Source organism: Doryrhamphus excisus, chromosome 8 (assembly GCF_030265055.1).
Source record: "Doryrhamphus excisus isolate RoL2022-K1 chromosome 8, RoL_Dexc_1.0, whole genome shotgun sequence".
Classification (NCBI taxonomy): Eukaryota; Metazoa; Chordata; class Actinopteri; order Syngnathiformes; family Syngnathidae; genus Doryrhamphus; species Doryrhamphus excisus.
The window spans coordinates 21,773,806-21,796,914 of record NC_080473.1 but is presented as its reverse complement, the minus strand read 5'-3'; the positions used below and the strand labels follow the sequence as shown (position 1 = coordinate 21,796,914).

The window sequence follows — 23,109 nt, the reverse complement described above, 5'->3', positions numbered from 1 at the left end:
AGATCAGGCTCCAATAAGGCTTCCACCCGGAAAAGCAGGTCATCCGGGGAAGCATTATCCGAAATATCTGCTAGCAAACGGAGATCCCTGGAGATTGCAGCCATATTTACCGCCATTGAGAGTGGTGTGGTGACTTCCTCTTGCTGTGGCTGTTTGCAGGGCATACCTAGTCGATTTTCGCACTCACATGTCCATCAACCAATAGGCGAACAGTTCAACCCAAGACACACTTAGGACCGCCCCCTCATTTGAATAGTTTTTCCTTCTGCATTTCAAGCTGACATTGTCTGCTGCATGAAATAAATACATATGAGAGCAGAGTGCTTTTTTTTATTTATTGATATGTAATTCTATTTATATATTTATTTTTGTATTTATTTCTACATTTATTTTTGTATTTATTTTTCATTTTTGAATCTTGTTTTTTATTTTTGTATTTTTGCTTTTATTTATTTATTTATGTATATATTTTTTTATTTTTGTTTTTATTTCCATTTATATTTATTTTTGTGTATTTAATTTTTTAAAAATTTTTTTTTCATTTTTGTTTTTATTTTCACTTTTATTTATTTATTTATTTATTATTTTGTCAGTTTTGGTCCTCCATAAATTCCGAGACGCCTGAACTAATGACTTTAAGAACAGAAACTTGAACTCACTCCAGTAAAACCGAATCACAGAAGAGAGCGGAAGGTAAAAAAAAAAAAACAAATAACAAATGTTCGTCGTTGTGCAGGTTCTGCACCCAGACAAAGATGAATAGAACTCGGTGCTGCCTTTTTACTGCAAATGTTTCCAAGGAATGAATAGCGCCCCAGATATGAGGCAAAGAGGCGGAGTCCTTGTGGTTCCAGGCATGCTATGAAGTCTGACTAAACAGGATTACACCCAATTTACCGTGGCCGTGCTTGGGCGCTTGTTCTTTTCAATCAGAGCATGACAGTTGATTTGGGCCCAGCTTCCCTGTCGCTGTCAACCGACTCCATGTTTGGCCGAAGTCAGGCGGGACTTTGAGTGCAACTGAAATGACCTCCGACCTCTCTGAAGTCAAGTGCCCTAATGGACCACTTTACCCCGCTTCCATTTGTGCTGCCTGCCTATTCAAATGGAATATGAGCGATACATTACATCGTCTCTTGCGTGGAGTAGGATTTCTTATTTATTCATCTCATATTTTTGGAGTTAGCGCTTAGGAAAATACTTTATGACCGTCTGTTTTTTTTTAAAGATTATTAGAGCACTCTAGACATGAAATAACACCCCTATAGTCACCTTAACACGCGTAGTACCCGATAAAGTAGACATCATAAGTGAAAATACTACATATCATCATAACATGCCTTTGAATGCGTCTCCAGAACGCCATATATTCATTCATACATTCATTCATTCATTTTCTACAATTTTAATTTTTATTTTTATTTTTATTTTAATTTTTATTTTTATTTTTATTTTTATTTTTATTTTTATTTTTATTTTTATTTTTATTTTTATTTTTATTTTTATTTTTATTTTTATTTTTATTTTTATTTTTATTTTTATTTTTATTTTTATTTTTATTTTTATTTTTATTTTTATTTTTATTTTTATTTTTATTTTGTTGTTTTCATTTACATTTTTATTTAAGGGTCTGCGCGCTAACCACTCGACCGCCGTGCAGCCCCCAACGCCATTTATTTTTATTTTTATTTTTATTTTTATTTTTATTTTTATTTTTATTTTTATTTTTATTTTTATTTTTATTTTTATTTTTATTTTTATTTTTATTTTTATTTTTATTTTTATTTTTATTTTTATTTTTATTTTTATTTTTATTTTTATTTTTATTTTTATTTTTATTTTTATTTTTATTTTAGGGTCTCCTAGCTGTGAGGTCTGTGCGCTAACCACTCGACCGCCGTGCAGGCCCCCAACGCCATATATTTTTACCATCAAACATAATCATTTTTTCTGGGTACATGATACCATACAGCATCCATATCAAACTTTCGCATTAAACTTTCATATCAAGGCAAGGGCCTCAAACTAGTGTCCTGCGGGCCACATTTGGCCCGCGGGCCACGTGTTTGAGACCACTGATGTAAATTGAGGCAGCAAAAGCAGTATCGGCCACAAATATCAAAATCGGCTAAGGGTGATGGAAAAAAATCGGTATCAGCATCGGCGTGAAAAAACCATATCAGTCTATCCCTATTTTGAACCATCCCAAACTTCTTTCAGGACTCACTTCCAAACGGGAAAACGTCATTATCTGAAACGTTGGCATGGTTTACGACATTTTTACTACATTTACTACTACAGAATACTACATTGTACTACAGAGGTACTCTTTAACACGGTTAAACGGTTGTCTTGGAAGACACTTAGCCTCTCCTCAAAGACTAGGTAGGACAGCTTTAGTAGTACTTCCTTAGAAAGTAGAAGTAAAAACCAACGTTAAACGTGGTGGGTGTTCTACCTTTACCATCCCGCCAGTACTCGGAGATATTTTGAGTTTGAGGTCAAGGGGTAAAGTCGGTGTACGGTGGAGCTACTGTAGTACACACCACTGGCGGGATGGCGGGGGGGTTGCGGGGGGGGGGGGGGGGGGGGGGGTGTTATGGCAGGGGCGGTGTTGTCTTTGCAGCCGCCAGTTAAGCTCTTGTCCAGATGTTCCTGCTCAATTGCACTCACAGCTGTGTTTAAGTCAGCGTGTAGTACTTCCATACTCATGTTTGTGTACAGACCAGCCAATTACTGCGAAACACGAGCTTCGGTCTCACAAAAGCGGCAGCTACTTCAGGCCCCGAGTATAAATACCTCCCTGATTGTACTCATGCCCTTCCAACAAAAATGGTCGGAAGCCTTTGGCCTCCTTTAATCCCCCCAAGCAGTTTGGGTAAGAAGCCTCATTTCCACCCGCCAGGGATGCCCCCCCGTAGCGCTAATCTCTATGCCTGATGGATGCCCCGAGACTCAAAAGTATATTTTTCTCTTTTATTCTACTTTTCCTCTGACTTGATCCTATCATTATAATCATTGAAGTTGAGTATTGTATTCATAATCAACATTTTTTACTACAATGATTCATCATTTATGTTCTCATTTAATGGATTGTTTGACTTCTCGGTAAGGCTGCACAATTATGGAAAAAATTACTATGTTTTTACTTAGAATTGAGAATTTTATTATTTATGGGATGATTTTTCACACACAACCTCACACCTGCTTCAAGTTCTTACGGTACGTTATTATTATTATTATTATTATTATTATTATTATTATTATTATTATTATTATTATTATTATTATTATTATTATTATTATTATTATTATTGTCTTGTTTTGACGTCCCTGCTCTGTGTGGAGTTTGCATGTTCTCCGGGTACTCCGGTTTCCTCCCACGTTCCAAAAACATGCTAGGCTAATTAGCCACTCCAAATTGTCCATAGGTATGAATATGAGTGGGAATGGTTGTTTATGTATATTAGGGATCCACCGATATGGTTTTTTTGGGGCCGATGCGGATACCGATTTTTTTTCCATCACCCTTAGCCGATGGCCGATTTTGCTTGGGCCGATATTTGTGGCCGATTATGAAAATATGAAAAAATGACCATGATAACAAATATTCCAGGTCTCAAGTTGAACCAAATATTTATAGAAATGTAAACACTGAACACAGTAGGATTCAGCTTATCGGCATCGGTATCGGCTGATACCGATTCAAGTAAAGAACGCAAATATCGGCCCGATATTCGATCCTTAAACCTCACACCTGGTTCAAGTTCTTACGGGACGTTATTATTATTATTATTATTATTATTATTATTATTATTATTATTGTTTTGTTTTGCGTTAAATAAATCTGATGGTCTTTCTGACGTTCTTCATCAGAGGTCCCAGTTCTGTGTGGATGTTCTATGTTCTCCGGGTACTCCGGTTTCCTCCCACATTCCAAAAACATGCTAGGCTAATTAGCCACTCCAAATTGTCCATAGGTATGAATGTGAGTGGGAATGGTTGTTTATGTATATTAGGGATCCACCGATATGGTTTTTTTTGGGGCCGATGCGGATACCGATTTTTTTCCATCACCCATAGCCGATGGCCGATTTTGCTTGGGTTGATATTTGTGGCCGATACTGATTTCGCTTCCTCAATTTATATGAAAAAATGACCATGATAACAAATATTCCAGGCCTCAAGTTGAAATAAATATTTATAGAAATGTAAACACTGAACACAGTAGGATTCAGCTTATCGGTATCGGTATCGGCTGATACCGATTCAAATAAAGAACGCAAATATCGGCCCAATATATCGGTCGGCCGATGTATCGGTCGATCCTTAAACCTCACACCTGGTTCTAGTTCTTATGGTACGTTATTATTATTATGTCTTGTTTTGCGTAGGGATCGACCGATATGTTTTTTTTGGGGCCGATGCCGAAACTGATTTTTTTCCATCACCCTTAGCCGATGGCCGATTTTGCTGTAAATCATGTAGGCGGAAACATATATCGGCAAACCAACACGCGTATCGGCTGATACCAATTCAAGTAAAGAACGCAAATATCGGCCCGATATATCAGCCGGCCGATATATATATATATATCGGTCGATTCTTAGTCTATATGAGCCCTGTGATTGGCTGGCCACCAGTCCAAGGTGTAAGCTGGGATAGGCTCCAGCACCCCCGTGACCCTGGTGAGAATAAGCGGTAGAAAATGAATGAATTTGAATTTGGCAGCCATGTATTTGTTCAATGTGTTCTTTGACACCCCCGTTGGTAACATCTGCTCGCCGGTGGGGGTGTTGATATGTGTGATATAGTTTGGCAAACACCTTCAATGGAAATAGGACAAGAGAAAACAATGGTCAGAATCCTAGCTTGCTGGCTGACTTGATAGTACATCCACATAATAATCCAAATAGTCCAAAGAAAAGTTAATCAATCAAGTCAATGTGATCAATGTGATCAGTCCTCCTAAGACTTCATGAATAATAGATGCTGGAACAAGGGCAGAGGAGCTAAGTCACCCTGGCTGGCGAGGGTTGTCGGGGGGGGGGAAGAGGAAGTGGCAGCCATCAGAATCTGCGTTTAGAAATTAGAGCGGTGAGAATGGAGATATTATAATATTTTTTTTTTTCGTACTTAAAAATGACAAATAATCGAAATTCAGTAAAGGTTATGTTTACACTAGTGGTGGGTATTGTTTTAATTGTATTGGTTGCTAATGAGGAAGCGTTATGCTACTGTTGACGACAGCGATATTAACCACAGGTCAAGGTACAAATAAAGCTATGTGTTCCATTCATTTAGCACAGGGGTCTTAAACACGTGGCCCGCGGGCCAAATGTGGCCCACAGGACACTAATTTGAGGCCCCCGCCTTGAAAGTTTAATGTTTGATATGGATGCTGTATGGTATCATGTACGCAGAAAAAAATATTACATTTGATTCATGTTCATGTTAAAGGTTAAATAACTGTTAATAGTTATCCTCCCTATCCGTGTGGAAGTGGTAAGTTTTTGGCTATTTAAGTTGAAAGGAAATAACTTGAAGGCTACCGTTTAGGTGGCTAGCTCTCTAGTTTGCGAGTTAGCATGTGTCTCAAGACCCTGCAGTTGCGCAATATGTTGTAAATAAAAAGAGTATAAATGTGACTATAGTCGTGTTTTGTCATGTCTACAGGGCTCTAATAATGCTTTGTTCTTTTTAAAAAATGAAAAAAATCATTTGTCTACCCACCAACTATATGTGCTTTCTTAACTTTTTATTATTATTATTATATTTATTTATTTATTACTGATTGATTGATTTTCTTTCTTTATTAATTTTTTTTTAATCGGAACCAAAGCACTGAAAAAGTTTGTATATTTTTCTGTTTTTAATAAATGTTTTTTTTTTGTAAAACCTGATGCGGCCCAGTCTCACCTCCAGTGGCCCCCAGGTAAATTGAGTTTGAGACCCCTGATTTAGCACCTTTAGCACATGTGGTTGCTCCAATGAATATTGGCAGGGGCCCCTGTATGTATTTGAGTTTTGGTCCCCATCCCAAGTTTCCGCTGCCAGCACCAAATGTGATTTTATCATACTATGCTTCTTGCAGCCAGCTTCATTTCATGAAGGATGTGGAGGAGGTTTAACATGACGTGGGCTCTCAAATCTGACATCAAAGCAGCGTTTGTGTCACCTGAAGCAGGAGCATCCATAAAATCCATCAAATAAAAGAGCGACACGGTATAGACGGGGGGGGGGGGGGGGGGGGGCAGGCGGTGGCACAACTTTTGTCACAATAACACAGCGGAGGACGCCACTTTGATTGCAGTTGACAGCAATGCAGTCGCACACACACAGAATATTTGATTTGGGAGTAGCATTTTTTTTCCACTATACATCTGTTACCATAGCAACCCGTACATGGGAGAGCTTGAAGATCTGATTCCATCAACAAATCTAATTTTCCCGCAGTGTGAACATCAGCATAGTCTCACACAGATACCACTGCAGATACACTGAAACCAAAAGGAGATGATATATGCCGTTGTCTGTAAATGTAATAACTATTACATTTACAGGAAATTATTATTATTATTATTATTATTTTGTTTGTGCGTTTTAGTTACAGTATATTATTTTATGTGTGATTTTGTGTGTATATGGGGAAAAAATAATCAAAAGAAATAATAAAATATAATAATAATAATAGTAAAAAAAATATTAAAATAATTGCAATTATCACAATTATTTTATCTTTTTTAATTTAAAATACATTCTAATTTAAAAATTAAAGATTCCTTTAATGTATTGAAATGATAATATTTTTCCCACAAAAAAAAGAAAAAAAGGAATTATCTTGTTAAAATCCTCAAAATGACATCTAATAATAATGTAATAATGTAAATGTAATAAATTTCCCACAAACGTAATAAAATTTGCCTACTGCAAACTTAATACTGAATTTCTTGCAAATGTAATAGTTATTACATTTGCAGGAAATTATTACATATGTGGGAAAGTGAAAATCTGTAAATGTAATAACTTCCCACAAATGTAATATGAGACAAAATAATTTTAACAAGATCATTCATTCTTTTTCTTTTTTTTTGTGGAAAAAAAATATAATTCAAAGAGTATCATTTGAATACATTAAAAGAATCTTTAATTATTAAATTATAATTTATTTGAAATTAAAAAAGATAACGTAATTGTGATAATTGCAATTGTTTTAATAAAATTTTATTACTATTATTATTATATTTTATTATTTCTTTTGATTATTTCTTCCCCGTATACACACAAAAATCACACATACAATAATATACTGGAACTACTAAAATGCACATGTACGCCCACAAACAAAATGTAATAATTTGCAGGAAATTCAGGAAAAACAAAAAAAATAAGAAAAAAATAGACTTAAACTATATTATGAAAGCAGGAAGTGAACAAATGTAACAGTTAGTGATTGTAAAAGTACCAGATGGAGGGGTAGGATTTAATAAGCTTTGCTTCTTCCTACTCCTTTTGGACATGTGGAACTGGGAACTGATTATGGGATGCACTCAATTGGAATCTGATGCATGTTCTAATGAAAAAAATTAAAATTATTTTTTTTTAAATTATTTTTAAAAAATATTTAAAAAACAATTATTTAAAAAATGTATTTACAAAAATATTTTTAAAAAATATTTAAAAAAAGTAACAATTATTTAAAAAATATATTTACAAAAATATTTTTAAAAAATATTTTTAAAAAAGTAACAATTATTTAAAAAAATTAAAAAATGTATTTAAAAAAAAACAAAAATTAATTAAATAAAGAAATAAATAACTTCAATTATATTATGAAAGCAGGAAGTGAACAAATGTAACAGTTGGACCAGATGGCGGGGTAGGATTTAATAAGCTTTGCTTCTTCCTACTCCTTTTGGACATGTGGAACTGGGAACTGATTATGGGATGCACTCAATTGGAATCTGATACATGTTCAAATGAAATAAAACCATTACCATTACCATTACCATTACCATTACCATGATAGCTTGACAGTGGTAAATGTGACTTATAGTTTGGTGTGTTTGTTTCTTATTCATTACATTTTTTTTGACCCATGCGAGTTATGCACCGGAACAACCTGTAATCTCCCTTACAGTAAATAACAAATTATTAGAGGTAATAGATTATGATTTCATGGAAGGCAACAAAATGAGGGCATCTGAAAGATGCAGTGTTGCCTAATGTTTGTAAATCTCCCCTCACTGTGAGCGAATAAATGAATTTCACGTGGAAGACGTTTATTCCCACCCCCACATGCTGGCGCTCCGTTAAGCGTCGGAGGGATCCACGAGAACAGGAGCACTGGGAAGTAGGTCGGGGCTAAGAGGGGGAACACCAATGAAGAGCCGCCATGACAGAAGGGGACACAACTTGGAAAACTCGGTCGCAGAGAATCGCCCGATGAACAGGAAGGGTCAAGAAAGAAAGGTCAATGAAAAGCACGGAATGTGTCAGTTTGACCTTTAGAATAAAAGTAGCAAAAACAAAACAGGAGTAATAATTCCTGTCTTCTATAAATAATATATTTTCTTTTTTCGGCGCCGCACAGAAGAGAGTGACTTGGGCGAATGAGAGCGGAATATCAATGACACGCCATGACTTATTTATGTTACACGCAAAGCGCTGGTCTCAACTTTTTTTTTTTTTCTTGTGAGCGCTACTTTTACAAAATGAAAATGGCCACGAGCTATGAGATTTTGTAACATTTATTTTCATAGCTCATTTGTTTTACCGGAACATTAACAAAATGCCGCCTCTCGCCCGACGTCAGCTGGGATAGGCTCCAGCATACCCCTGCAACCTCTGTGAGAATAAGCGTTATGGGAAATGAATGCATGGATTCATATAATAATGCACTTTTTTCTCGTGTTGTCACATTTTTAAGTGAAAATGAAAAGCAGGTGCCTCATATGGTTGTGGGGAAGTATAAAGTATAAAGCCCACCCCCGCACACCCACATGTATTGCAATATTAATATTGTACTTTCACACTAGACGGACCCACTGAGGGTTTGTGGAGTCTTTAGAGACCCGCTTGAAAATCGTAGCAATGCAAAGAGGTCTGCGAAAAGCAATAAGATATTCTTAAAATGGTTGGCCAAGTCATTTTGTATTGAAAATCTACAGTTTTTCATTTCATACGCAGTACGGCAATACCTCAGTTTGTGTTATTGAGTTCTTTCAAGTTTGTCTACGGGCCAAATGTGGCCCGCAGGACACTAGTTTGAGGCCCCCACCTTGATATGAAAGTTTAAAGTTTGATATGGATGCTGTATGGTATCATGTACCCAGAAAAAATGATTACGTTTGATTCATGTTCATGTTAAAGGTTAAATAGCTGTTAATAGTTATCCTCCCTATCCGTGTGGAAGTGGTAAGTTTTTGGCTATTTAAGTTGAAAGGAAATAACTCGAAGGCTACCGTTTAGGTGGCTAGCTCTCTAGCTTGCGAGTTAGCATGTGTCTCAAGACCCTGCAGTTGCGCAATATGTTGTAAATAAAAAGAGTATAAATGTGACTATAGTCGTGTTTTGTCATGTCTACAGGGCTCTAATAATGCTTTGTTCATTTTAATATGAAAAAAATCATTTGTCTACCCACCAACTATATGTGCTTTCTTAACTTTTTATTATTATTATTATATTTATTTATTACTGATTGATTGATTTTCTTTATTCTTGATTCGTTTATTTATTTTTCATCTTATTTTGTGCAGAAAAATAAAAAGTAAGATATTTGAGAACAGTGGAATGTTTTATCAGAGCTTTTATTGTAGAAAAAATGGAACCAAAGCGAAGTTTTTTTTAATTTTTTTGTTTTTAATAAATTTAATAAATTTTTTGGGTTTTTTTTTTTGGAAAACCCAGACCCGAGCTCCAGTGGCCCCCAAGTAAATTGAGTTTGAGACCCCTGTGCTAAAACAATGAAGGATCTGTGGAAACTGTCATCAGTGCTGACCAGATTGTTATGAAAATAGTTTATTAATACGTGGACGGACATGTTTGCCAAACACTTACAGGCGATGATGCTGTAGTCAATTTCCCTCACATGGAAGTCAGTCTTTCAGCTGCCAAGGAGTTGAAGACTCTGACCCAGATTCCATACACACCATGGACACATACCGTAAACACTGGTCCTGGCGATAACCGCGGGGTTGGCGGTTCTAAAAGCATCCATCACAGTTCCCATCTGCCGTTGTGTCCTTGGGCAAGACGCTTCGCCTGCCCCACTTCCAGTGACGCCCACGCTGGTGTAGAAATGTGAATGGCGGTGGTTTGACGTTTCCGCCCAATCTGCTGTAGGGAAGCTGCGGTTAGCTGGAATTGACCACGACCAGAGTGTGACCAAATGAATGGTGGCTTCCGTGGACAGGGATTTGGATGCAGAGGAAGGTCTTATATAACATCCATTCATCGCTTTGTCGTGGCTGAGTCTATCCCAACCCACTTTGGGCACATTCACACCTACGGGACGTTTAGCGCCTCCAACTGATGTACTATACTTTATATAGTTTTGGTGTTTGGGGGGTGCTGGAGCCTATCCCAGCTGTCTTCAGGCGAGAGGCGGGGTACACTCATCCACACGGAGATGGCCAAGGGTGGGAAAAGACAAAATAACAAGACAAAAAGTTACCACTTCCACACAAAATAGGAGGAGAACTCATTCATTCATTTTCTACCGCTTTTCCTCACAAGGGTCATGGCGGGTGCTGGAGCCTATCCCAGCTGTCTTCTGGACGAGAGGCGGGGTACACCCTGGACTGGTGGCCAGTCTGTGACCAATCCCAGGGCACATATAGACAAACAACCATTCACACTCACATTCATACCTATGGACAATTTGGAGTCGCTAATTAACCTAGCATGTTTTTGGAATGTGGGAGGAAACCGGAGTACCCGGAGAAAACCCACACAAGCACGGGGAGAACATGCAAACTCCACACGGAGATGGCCGAGGGTGGGAAAAGACAAAATAACAAGCCAAAAAGTTACCACTTCCACACAAAATAGGAGGAGAACTCATTCATTTTTTTACCGCTTTTCCTCACAAGGGTCATGAGGGGTGCTGGAGCCTATCCCAGCTGTCTTTTGGGTGAGAGGCGGGGTCCACTCTGGACTGGTGGCCAGTCTGACCAATCCCAGGGCACATATAGACAAACAACCATTCACACTCACATTCATACCTATGGACAATTTGGAGTGGCTAATTAACCTAGCATATTTTTTTGGAATGTGGGAGAAAACCCACACATGTACCGGGAGAACATGTAAACTCCACACGGAGATGGCCGAGGGTGGGAAAAGACAAAATAACAAGCCAAAAAGTTACCACTTCCACACAAAATAGGAGGAGAACTCATTCATTCATTTTCTACCTATTTTCTTTTCCTCACGAGGGTCGCGTGGGTGTCGGAGCCTATCCCAGCTGCTCTTTTGGATGAGAGGCGGGGTCCACCCTGGACTGGTGGCCAGTCTGACCAATCCCAGGGCACATATAGACAAACAACCATTCACACTCAATGGACAATTTGGAGTGGCTAATTAACCTAGCATGTTTTTGGAATGTGGGAGGAAACCGGAGTAAAACCGGAGAAAACCCACACATTCACGTGGAGAACATGCTAGGAACATGCAATTCCGAGGCTGGAATTGAACCCTTGTCTCCTAGCTGTGACGTCTGCACGCTAACCACTCGACCTCCGTGCAGCCAACCAAGATTCAAATATTGCTATTTTTTTCTGATAATGATAGCAAAGCTGTTGTTTTTTAGGAGTGAAATTATGTATTAAAAAAAACAATGTAGCCCAGGAATGCTAATGCGATGATAAAATGCTTGCGTTCCTTGTTTGACCAGGAAGAGAGCTAGTTTTCTACCATCGAACGTGGAAGCTTCTTGTGTGTTCTTCTTACCCTGGAGGAGCCTCGGGTCTCCCCTCCTCATTTGAAGTGAGATTGATTAGCGCTGATTGCATTCATTGCGGCGCCTCGCCGAGCTTCAAGCATTATTTTCACCTGGCCTCAAACACAAACATTTCTATACTGACAATTATAGCGCCGCTTGTTTGTTTTCTTTATTTACAACAAAGGATTTGCTCGTTTGTGTGTGGGCAGCACGTCTATCTTCTGGGTTTGGATCTCAGATGTGATCTGTCAGTGTTTGCAGTGTTTTTTCAGGGTGTATTAACATAACATGCAATTTAGGTCAAATAACGGCTTTAATTGTCAATAAGGGTCTGAATGTGAACGCTCGCTTGTCTTCATGTACTCTGTGGTTGACTAGCGACCAGGCCAAGGTGTACCGAACCCAAAGACCAGCTCGAGTGTGACCCTGATCCGGTTAAGTGGTGGAAAATTCATGAATAAATTAATGATTTTCTTTGTAGTTTGTAGTCGGTGAGTATGATTCCCAGCAGTGGTGCATTCAATTACAAAGATTTTTTCTCTTGAAAACATGCCAGCATAGCAGGAACAATTGAACAGCTGTACATACTCTTAGTAAAAATGCAGTATAAATATCATAGTTTTTGCTTCCATTCATCGTGAACTGAAATCTAAAACTTTTTCTATTTACACAAAAGCATATTTCTCTCTAATATTGTTTGCAAATCTGTTAGTGAGCACGTCTCATTTGCCGAGATAATCCATCTAGCTAATTATGCATTTTTGGCCTTGTGCGACTTATACTCCGGAGCAACTTATGTATGTTTTTTTCTACCTGATTCTGCATTTTTGGCATTGTGCAACTTATACTCCAGTGCAACTTATGTATGTTTTTTTCTACCTAATTATGCATTTTTGGCCTTGTGCGACTTATACTCCAGTGCGACTTATGTATGTTTTTTTCTACCTGATTATGCATTTTTGGCGTTGTGGGACTTATTCTCCAGTGTGACTTATGTATGTTTTTTTCTATCTGATTATGCATTTTTGGCATTGTGCGACTTATACTCCGGAGCGACTTATGTATGTTTTTTTCTACCTAATTATGCATTTTTGGCCTTGTGTGACTTTTACACCGGAGCAACTTATGTATGTTTTTTTTCTACCTGATTATGCATTTTTGGCATTGTGCAACTTATACTCCAGTGCGACTTATGTATGTTTTTTTCTACCTAATTATGCATTTTTGGCATTGTGCGACTTATGTATGTTTTCTTCTACCTAATTATGCATTTTTGGCCTTGTGCGACTTATATTCCGGAGCAACTTATGTATGTTTTTTTCTACCTGATTATGCATTTTTGCATTGTGTGACTTATACTCCGGAGAGACTTATGTATGTTTTTTTTGACCTGATTATGCATTTTTGGCCTTGTGCGACTTATACTCCAGTGCGACTTATGTATGTTTTTTCCAACCTGATTATGCATTTTTGGCCTTGTGCGACTTATACTCCAGTGCGACTTATGTATGTTTTTTCCAACCTGATTATGCATTTTTGGCATTGTGCGACTTATACTCAGGAGCGACTTATGTATGTTTTTTTCTACCTAATTATGCATTTTTGGCCTTGTGCGACGTATACTCCAGTGAGACTTATGTATGTTTTTTTTGACCTGATTATGCATTTTTGGCCTTGTGCGACTTATACTCCAGTGCGACTTATGTATGTTTTTTTTTTACCTGATAATGCATTTTTGGCCTTGTGCGACTTATACTCCAGTGCGACTTATGTATGTTTTTTCCAACCTGATTATGCATTTTTGGCATTGTGCGACTTATACTCAGGAGCGACTTATGTATGTTTTTTTTCTACCTAATTATGCATTTTTGGCATTGTGCGACTTATACTCCAGTGCGACTTATGTATGTTTTTTTCTACCTAATTATGCATTTTTGGCATTGTGCGACTTATGTATGTTTTCTTCTACCTAATTATGCATTTTTGGCCTTGTGCGACTTATACTCCAGTGCGACTTATGTATGTTTTTTTCTACCTGATTATGCATTTTTGGCTTTGTGCGACTTATACTCCAGTGCGACTTATGTGTGTTTTTTTTCTACCTGATTATGCATTTTTGGCCTTGTGCGACTTATACTCCAGTGCGACTTATGTATGTTTTTTTCGACCTAATTATGCATTTTTGGCATTGTGCGACTTATGTATGTTTTCTTCTACCTAATTATGCATTTTTGGCCTTGTGTGACTTATACTCCGGAGCGACTTATGTATGTTTTTTTCTCCCTAATTATGCATTTTTGGCCTTGTGCGACTTATACTCCAGTGCGACTTATGTATGTTTTTTTCTACCTGATTATGCATTTTTGGCCTTGTGCGACTTATACTCCAGTGCGACTTATGTATGTTTTTTTCTACCTGATTATGCATCTTTAAAGCAGGGGCCTGGGCAATAAGCATGTTGTCTCATCAACATCTTAGTATGGTGGATGGATTATCTCGGCACATGAACGCAGATATTTGAGAGAAATAGGTCTTTGTGTAGAATGAAAAAGTTATAGATCCTCATAAAGAACGTGAGAAAAAGCTTTTGTCCATTTTGTCACGTGGTAGTGAAAGTGGATCTGTGGTGTCTGACCTAGACCTAGACCCATTATTCTTTTTTGTCTTTTATGCGCACATTCCGCTTACCTTCTCTGGTGCACACACATCCAAATCCCACTCGTACACACACACACACACACACAGCGACTGAAGGTAGAAATGATTTTAATTGGTCATCCTCTGAGTCATATGTGGAACTGTGGGGCAAGGTCCCGTGTAGGGCAAAAAAACACAAAACAATATATTTTGGGGTAATTGACTATTTAGTATTTAGTATTTTAGTATTCGGGCCAGTGCATGTCATCCTGCTGATTGATGCGTTAACCGGAGTTGACAGCCATGCTTGCGGGCGCTCTTGTGTGCGGTGCTAAGTATGGATGATGATGGATGTATGGATGAGATGATGCTCGCTCCTCCACTTCTCCTTCTGTCCTCTCCACGTCTCGCTTGTTTGTATTCGCGTCCAGCGTTTAGGCTCTTTATTCCATCTGTCACTCACTTTTTTCCCAGATAAGGCTGTGATTATTGCTGTACAGCAGGATTTGCCTGGAAATGTATTTCCATGCAGCATGTATCCGTTTTGTCCGAGTGAAGCCGTCCTTTGATCACGTTGCAGCCATGCATTAAATCCATTCATTGCTTCAAATGCACACAAGATGCAGAATAGATTTGCATCTGATATTAAGATTGGTCGTCTATGTTGAAAGGAAATAGCAGTGCACTTACATGTCGGTACATGAATATACTAAATACATGATTAATAATGAAAAAAAAAAGGTTTGGTTCATTTTGTTTGTTATGTTTTGGAAATCTAAAGAAGTAAAGCCAGGATAGATGCAGATGCTGGAAGATCTAGGAAGCTTTCTGGGTGGGTTATTGTGTGTAGCTGCTCTTTAGGAGTCCACATCTCAATACAAAGGGACAAAAATTTGCATAATGGGTCCAGTTCCTTGATTTTCCCTTTCAGTGTCGATATTTTTATGTTTCTGTGGTTATATATTAAATGCACAATACGCTATGCTTGGAATGTTTTGTGTGACCATGAACTATGCATCGGGGAAAAAAGTAGCACAACAAGGACAGAAAAACGCTGCACATCTAAAAATCTAAACTAAAACTAAAATCTCTTACCATGTTGTTAACTACGTCCTTCAGAGAGCAGCACAAACTGGGTCTAACAAGGACAGAAAAACGATGCACATCTAAAAATGTAAACTAAAACTAAAATCTCTTACCATGCTGTTAACTACTCCCTTCAGAGAGCAGTAAAAACTGGGTCTAACAAGGACAGAAAAACGCTACACATCTAAAAATGTAAACTAAAACTAAAATCTCTTACCATGTTGTTAACTACGTCCTTCAGAGAGCAGCACAAACTGGGTCTAACAAGGACAGAAAAACGCTGCACATCTAAAAATCTAAACTAAAACTAAAATCTCTTACCATCCTATTAACTACTCCCTTCAGAGAGCAGCACAAACTGGGTCTAACAAGGACAGAAAAACAATGCAGACAAATACTTTGTGTATTTATATACTGTTTAAGTAAGTAAAACATCTTCACGCTTGGCGAAAAAACATGGTCAGCGAAGCATAACAACATAAGCATGTCATAATTGTGGACCGGAACATATATGATGTACATGTTAATATGCTGCATGATGAATGTAAGCACTGTCCTGAACGCTCACAAACGCTTCAACTGAATGTGAAAACGTCATCTTTGTTGGTGTTTTATGAAAATGGGGTTTCACCTTTTGAATGATTTTGTCATCTTTCTTTCCTGCCCAAGCGTTTAGCTAAACCAGGGGTGGGCAAACTTTTTGACTCGCGGGCCGCATTGATATAACAAAATTTCCGGGGGGGGGGGGGGGGGGGGCAGACTATATATTTTACATGTAACAGTCCACCTGGTATTATTGTATCTGTAAAATTGTCATGCAATCTGCTATTATTATTTATTATTTTATATTTATATTTAAATATTTTAAAAATAATAAAATATTATAATAATTAAAATAAAATTAAAATAATAATTATTATATTATTGTTATGTAAAATATGCAAATATAACAATATTATTATATATAATTAATATAATAATTAGCATTAGTATAATAAATATGATATCATAATAGTTATAATAATAATATAATAATTATTATTTTAATTTTTATTATTATTATATTATTATGTGCTTGTGTCTCTTTTTTCAGGAGCACTTTGTAAACAACAGACCATGTCAAACAACGAAATTGATACAACCATCAAAAGGTTGGCTCAGGCCATGATGCCAGGTTGTATGTTGACTTTAAATTAAATACTTTGGAAAGATTGGGCGGGCCGTATTCAAACACTTGGCGGGCCGGATGTGGCCCCCGGGCTGTAGTTTGGCCACCCCTGAGCTAAACCAAGCTATTGTTCAACAGTTTTTTTTTTTTGGGATGTTTTGTTCAGTGTTGAGGCATCATAACTGCCTTCCTCTTCTCACCCCCCCCCCCCCCCCCCCCAAGAGAGATGGACTGACCTAGTAAAAGTGCTTTGAGATACTTCTTGCAGAAAGTCTTCTCCACCTCCACCCACCCAGCCAGCCTCTTGACTGACTGAAGTTGGTATCACAATGACATTTTAAGGTCAGATGAAAATTGTAGGGTTCTCAGCATTCCACACAAGCCGAGTTGAGCTTTTCTTTCCTGAATGACTTGAAGGAATTGTATTGAAAATGCTGGCAGACGCGCTTTCTTTACTGGGGGGGGGGCTTTTTGGACACGCAGAGGAAGAAAATACTGGTTTTTTCTTCTGCGCCATGCAAAAATGTAACGCTCTTGTGAAAGCGAGGAAGACCGCGCGGCTGAGAATGAACCTGTGTACTTTGGTAATATGTCATTATACGAATACTTGCTCGCACTGCCTCATTTAGTCGTGGTGAAAAGTGCCGAGTCATCAAGTCGCAGACCAGTGCGGCTTTCCTTTGACCACAACATGACATTTACGGCATCAGGTTTGTCTTCCAAAGACCGGCTTTGCACATATTTGGGACTTGTGTGTTAAACAGAAGACACTTTTTAAGACGTCGGATCGCAGTTGACTCGGATTTCAGGAAAACGATTGTGATAAGTCCATGATGAATTTGCCTTGGAAGTTATTTTCCCGACCGTCGGTTTTGGTGATGTTCCACTTATCTTCTTAGTCGTGTAATTATTTTGTTCCTTCTCAAACCACGTCCGGTTTTGTGAAACATGCAATTGAAGATCCTTGTTTCGTGGCTGTAGAAGAATGATGTCAGAAGTCATTTCGGTTTCATAAGAAGGAGATGTCAGTCGCTGGACTTTAAAGAGCGAGTGCCAACCAAGGTGCCCTTGAGACAGGCAGCAAAGCACACAGATTTGCTCCGGGGTGTCACTCCAAAGATTCCAAAGATGTGGAGTGTAAAGGGCATTCCCTCTTTGGGATGTTTCATATGTTATTGGATAATTAGAGTAGGCCATTTCCTCCTCCTGTATTATTGACAACCTGATCGTATTTATAGATTTATATATTTATATATCTGTAAAAACTCGGAAAGCACCGATCCACAGTTTTTCCGATCCCCAATGTCTGAATTTGGATATCTGCTGATTAGATACTGTTCCGATACCAGAACTTTGTTGGCTTTAAATGTTATTGTTATCATTATGGTTGATTTTATATGAGTATGTACCAAAAATGACTGGACAGAAATAAAATATCACCACACAGCTGACACGTTCTGATTAGGAATAGGGATCGACCGATATGGACCGATGCCGATACCAATTTTTCCCCATCACCCTTTTGCTTAGGCCAATATTTGTGGCCGATACTGCTTTTACTCCCTCAATTTAGTACATGAAAAAAATGACAATGATAACAAATATTCCAGGTCTCAAGTTGAAACAAATATTTATAGAAATATAAACACTGAACAAAGTAGGATTCAGCTTTCTTAAACATACATTTAAACGGCATTATCAACTTTAAAAGGAATAAATATTCAACCATGTGCAAAACTAGTTTAAGTTTATCTAGCATCCATGTGATCGACCGATACCGATTCAAGTAAAGAACGCAACCGATATATCGGCTGGCCGATGTATCGATCGATCTTTAATTAGGAATGGCCGATATAGCCTAAACCAGGGGCCTCAAACTAGTGTCCTGCGGGCCACATTTGGCCCGCGGGCCGCATGTTTGAGGCCCCCGCCTTGATATGAAAGTTTAATGTTTGATATGGATGCTGTATGGTATCATGTACCCAGAAAAAATGATTACGTTTGATTCATGTTCATGTTAAAGGTTAAATAACTGTTAATAGTTATCCTCCCTATCCGTGTGGAAGTGGTAAGTTTTTGGCTATTTAAGTTGAAAGGAAATAACTTGACAAATGACAAATGATTTTTTTCAGATGAAAATGAACAAAGCATTATTAGAGCCCTGTAGACATGACAAAACACGACTATAGTCACATTTATACTCTTTTTATTTACAACATATTGCGCAACTGCAGGGTCTTGAGACACATGCTAACTCGCAAACTAGAGAGCTAGCCACCTAAACGGTAGCCTTCAAGTTATTTCCTTTCAACTTAAATAGCCAAAAACTTACCACTTCCACATGGATAGGGAGGATAACTATTAACAGTTATTTAACCTTTAACATGAACATGAATCAAACGTAATCATTTTTTCTGGGTACATGATACCATACAGCATCCATATCAAACTTTAAACTTTCATATCAAGGCGGGGGCCTCAAACTAGTGTCCTGCGGGCCACATTTGGCCCGCGGGCCGCATGTTTGAGACCCCTGCGGTAAATCCTTCTCACCGTAAAGCATTTCTCACTCATTTTTCATTTTTTTTGTGTTTCAGAATGAAATGACGATGGGATGGATTTGAACATGGGCCAGTGGGCAGGCATGCGTGCCCCTCTACTCGGCCTCGTCTTCCTGCCGCTGCTGTTTCTCTTCAAGCCGCCACCCTGCTGCGGACAGAACGCCCCTCCGAATTCAAGTCCGACTTCACCTCATTTGGACTTCACCCAGCCGGTGTACCACGCCACAGTCTACGAGAACTCAGCCGCTCGCACCTATGCCAACAGTAAAATTAAAATGGGCGTCCACCTGGCGCTGCGGTCCTGGGAGATCCGCTACAGAATCACATCCGGAGATGATGAGGGGTTTTTCAAAGCCGAGGAGTACGTTCTGGGCGACTTCTGCTTCTTGCGCATAAGGACTAAAGGAGGAAACGCTGCCATCTTAAACAGAGAAATCCAGGACAACTACGTTTTGACAGTCAAAGCCTCCATTAAGGGCGATGCGGTCACCGAGACCTGGACTAAAGTCAGCATCCAGGTCTTGGACATGAATGACCTGCGGCCTCTTTTTTCGCCGACCACGTACTCGGTCACCATCGCGGAAAGCACTCCGCTCAGAACTAGCATAGCGCAAGTTACGGCCACGGATGCGGACACCGGCTCCAACGGGGAGTTTTACTATTTTTTCAAAGACAAAATGGAGCTTTTCGCCGTGCATCCGACTAGCGGGGTCGTTTCTCTCAGCGGGAAGCTCAGCGTCGAGGAGCAAAACCGCTACGACTTAGAAATACTGGCAGTGGACCGAGGCATGAAGCTTTACGGGAATAATGGCGTCAGCAGCACGGCCAAGCTCTTTGTCCACATCGAGCGCGTAAATATGTACGCGCCGATCATAAATGTGATATCACACCATCCTTCCTGGCTCGATCGGAACGCAGTCTTTGCCATTGTGACTGTCGACGATCCAGACGAGGGTTCAAACGGGTACATAGACTCGGTGGTCATTGTCGGCGGGGACCCTTCCAACCAGTTTTTCATGGAAAGATCCAACGAACGGGACTTTGCCATAAAAGCGTCCGATACAATAAACTGGGAAACGTACCCGTACGGCTGTAACCTCACACTGCAAGCCAAAGATCGAGGAAACCCAGCAAAGTTCTCCGCCGTCAAGGTGGTCTACGTTGCGGTTAAAAAACAACCGACATTGGATGTCAAGTTTGAGCACGAGACGTATGACGTCAGTTTGAGCGAAATCGCGCCGCCGGGCACAATCGTTCAGGCGGTGAAAATAACACCAGAGCCGGATGATGCGGAATATATATTGACGCCTTCTGCAGATTCGATATTTTTTCAAATAAACACCTTAACCGGCGTCATCTCCACCAACGCATGGTTCACCCAAGCGACTCAGAATGTCTTTAACCTCGAGGTTTTGGAAATAGACAGCGAGCTCAAAGTCAAAGTGCGGATTTCTATCGTGGACGCCAATGACAACACCCCCAAATTTTCCCGGTCGTCTTATGAGGTTTCTGTCAACGAGAGTGTACCGGTTGGGACCGCCGTCTTAACGGTTTCTGCGACCGATGCAGATCGAGGCGAAAACGGGTACATGACTTTTAGTATTTCCAGTCTTGTGCCGCTGCCGTTCCAAATCAATCAGTTCTCCGGCGTCATCACCACGACAAAGAAGCTGGACTTTGAGTCGTCTTCAGAGACGTTTGTGTTTGTCGTCAGAGCCTCCGACTGGGGATCGCCTTACCGACGGGAGAGCGAAGTGAACGTCACGATTCACCTGGAGAACGTCAACGACAACCAACCCTTGTTTGAGAAGGTCTCGTGTCGGGGCGTGATCTCCGCAGATTTCCCGATGGATGAAGCCATTACCACGATGTCCGCCATTGATGTAGACGAGTTAGATCTAGTGAAATATAAAATCATTTCAGGGAACGAGTGGGGCTACTTTGACCTTAACGCCGATTCGGGGATCCTTGCGCTGAGACGCCCGCTGGATACCGCCAGTCCAAAGAACGGCGTCTTCAGTCTCAAAATAACCGCCACCGACGGTGAGAATTTTTCCGAACCCACGTTTGTAAACATTTCAGTCGTGAAAGGGAAATCGCCAAACACAGATTTTGACTGCAAAGAGACGAGAGTAGCTCAAAAATTAGCTGAGAAGTTACTGAAAAAGTCCAAAACCGGCACCAAGCCCAAAATGGAGGAGGGCTTTATTGACCTTTTTTCTGTCAACCGTCAAACGCCTCAGTTTGAGAGATCTTTCCCCACTGATATCTCCGTGGCGGAGGACCTCAAGCTTGGCTCGAGCGTCTTCCAGGTAAAAGCTTACGACGGCGACACGGGATTCAACGGCCAGATGGTTTACTCCATTCCAGACGGGAATATTGACAGCTGTTTTCAAATGGACATGGAAACCGGTCTTATCCGCGTCTTGCTTCCCATGGACAGAGAAAAGAGAGATCGTTATCTTCTCAACATAACCATCTATGATCTCGGCCTGCCACAGAAATCGGCTTGGCGTTTGCTAACGGTCTATATCCTGGATGCTAATGATAACGCGCCGCAGTTTTTGCAAGAAGGCGGTTATCGGATTTCCATACCGGAAAACACTGCCATCGGGACGGATGTCATTCAAGTGGAGGCCACGGACAAAGATCTGGGACTTAATGGAGAACTGGTGTACTCCTTTTTGACCAGCACCGCCCAGTTCGGTATCAACTCCACGAATGGTATCGTTTATGTTGCTGGCCAACTTGATCGGGAGTTGGCCGCCTGGTTTCATTTGAAGATCGAGGCCCGAGACAAGGCAGAAAAAGGGAAACAGAGATTTTCCATAAGTTCATTACAAGTCGTACTGGAAGACGTGAACGACTGCCCCCCGCTCTTTATTCCCAGTGTGTACAAAGCCAGAGCTCTGGAGGATCTCCCCATCGGAACTGTTGTGGCCTGGCTAGAAACCCAAGACCCGGATTTGGGTTTGGGTGGCCAGGTGCGCTACTCGTTAGCCAGCGACTACAATGGATGGTTTGACATCGACAAAGCAAGCGGAGCCATCCGTTTGACCAAGGAGTTGGACTATGAGACTCAGCAGTTCTACAACCTGACAGTCAGGGCCAAAGACAAAGGAAAACCGGTATCTCTTCTCTCTGTCACTTATGTGGAAGTGGAGGTCCTTGATGTGAACGAAAACCTCTACGCGCCGTACTTTTCCCAGTTTGCCTTGTCAGGATCCATTAAGGAGAACGCTCGGATTGGAAGTACGCTTCTACAAGTCAGCGCAAACGATGAAGACGATGGCAGGGATGGAGAAATCCAATATTCCATCCGTGATGGGAGCGGGCTCGGACGATTTGCCATTGATGAAGAAACAGGTACGGTTCTTTTCCAAATTGTTGTAGTCATGATTTTGATGGGGTTGGAGTCAATTGGAGTCATCAGACCTTGGTCCTGAACGCTATCATTTCCGTACGCTAATTGCGGTTTCAGCTCAGAACGAAGTCATCACACAGTGCGACATCGGTTTTTCCTCATTATTCTGCTAGCGCTTAGCTAGTGCTAACATAGCCAAACAAACAGGCCAGCCTTAAAGAACCATCCTTAAATGGCCATCTTTAAATGGCCAGCCTTAAAGGGCCGGCCTTAAAGGGCCAGCCTTAAAGGGCCGGCCTTAAAGGGCCAGCCTTAAAGGGCCAGCCTTAAAGCTCCATCCTTAAAGGGC

The 23,109-nt window shown here is 39.9% G+C and overlaps 1 protein-coding gene across 6 annotated transcripts in view; it reads left to right on the top strand.

The window, feature by feature from the left end:
- fat3a (FAT atypical cadherin 3a) overlaps positions 1-23,109 on the top strand; it is a 117,228-nt gene that overhangs the window by 31,746 nt on the left and 62,373 nt on the right. For all 6 annotated transcript variants that reach the window (XM_058080477.1, XM_058080475.1, XM_058080476.1 and 3 more), the window contains exon 3: positions 19,433-22,762. In XM_058080477.1, coding sequence (XP_057936460.1) covers positions 19,450-22,762 — 3,313 coding nt within the window. In that variant the 5' untranslated portion in view covers positions 19,433-19,449. The remainder of the gene's footprint in view (positions 1-19,432; positions 22,763-23,109) is intronic.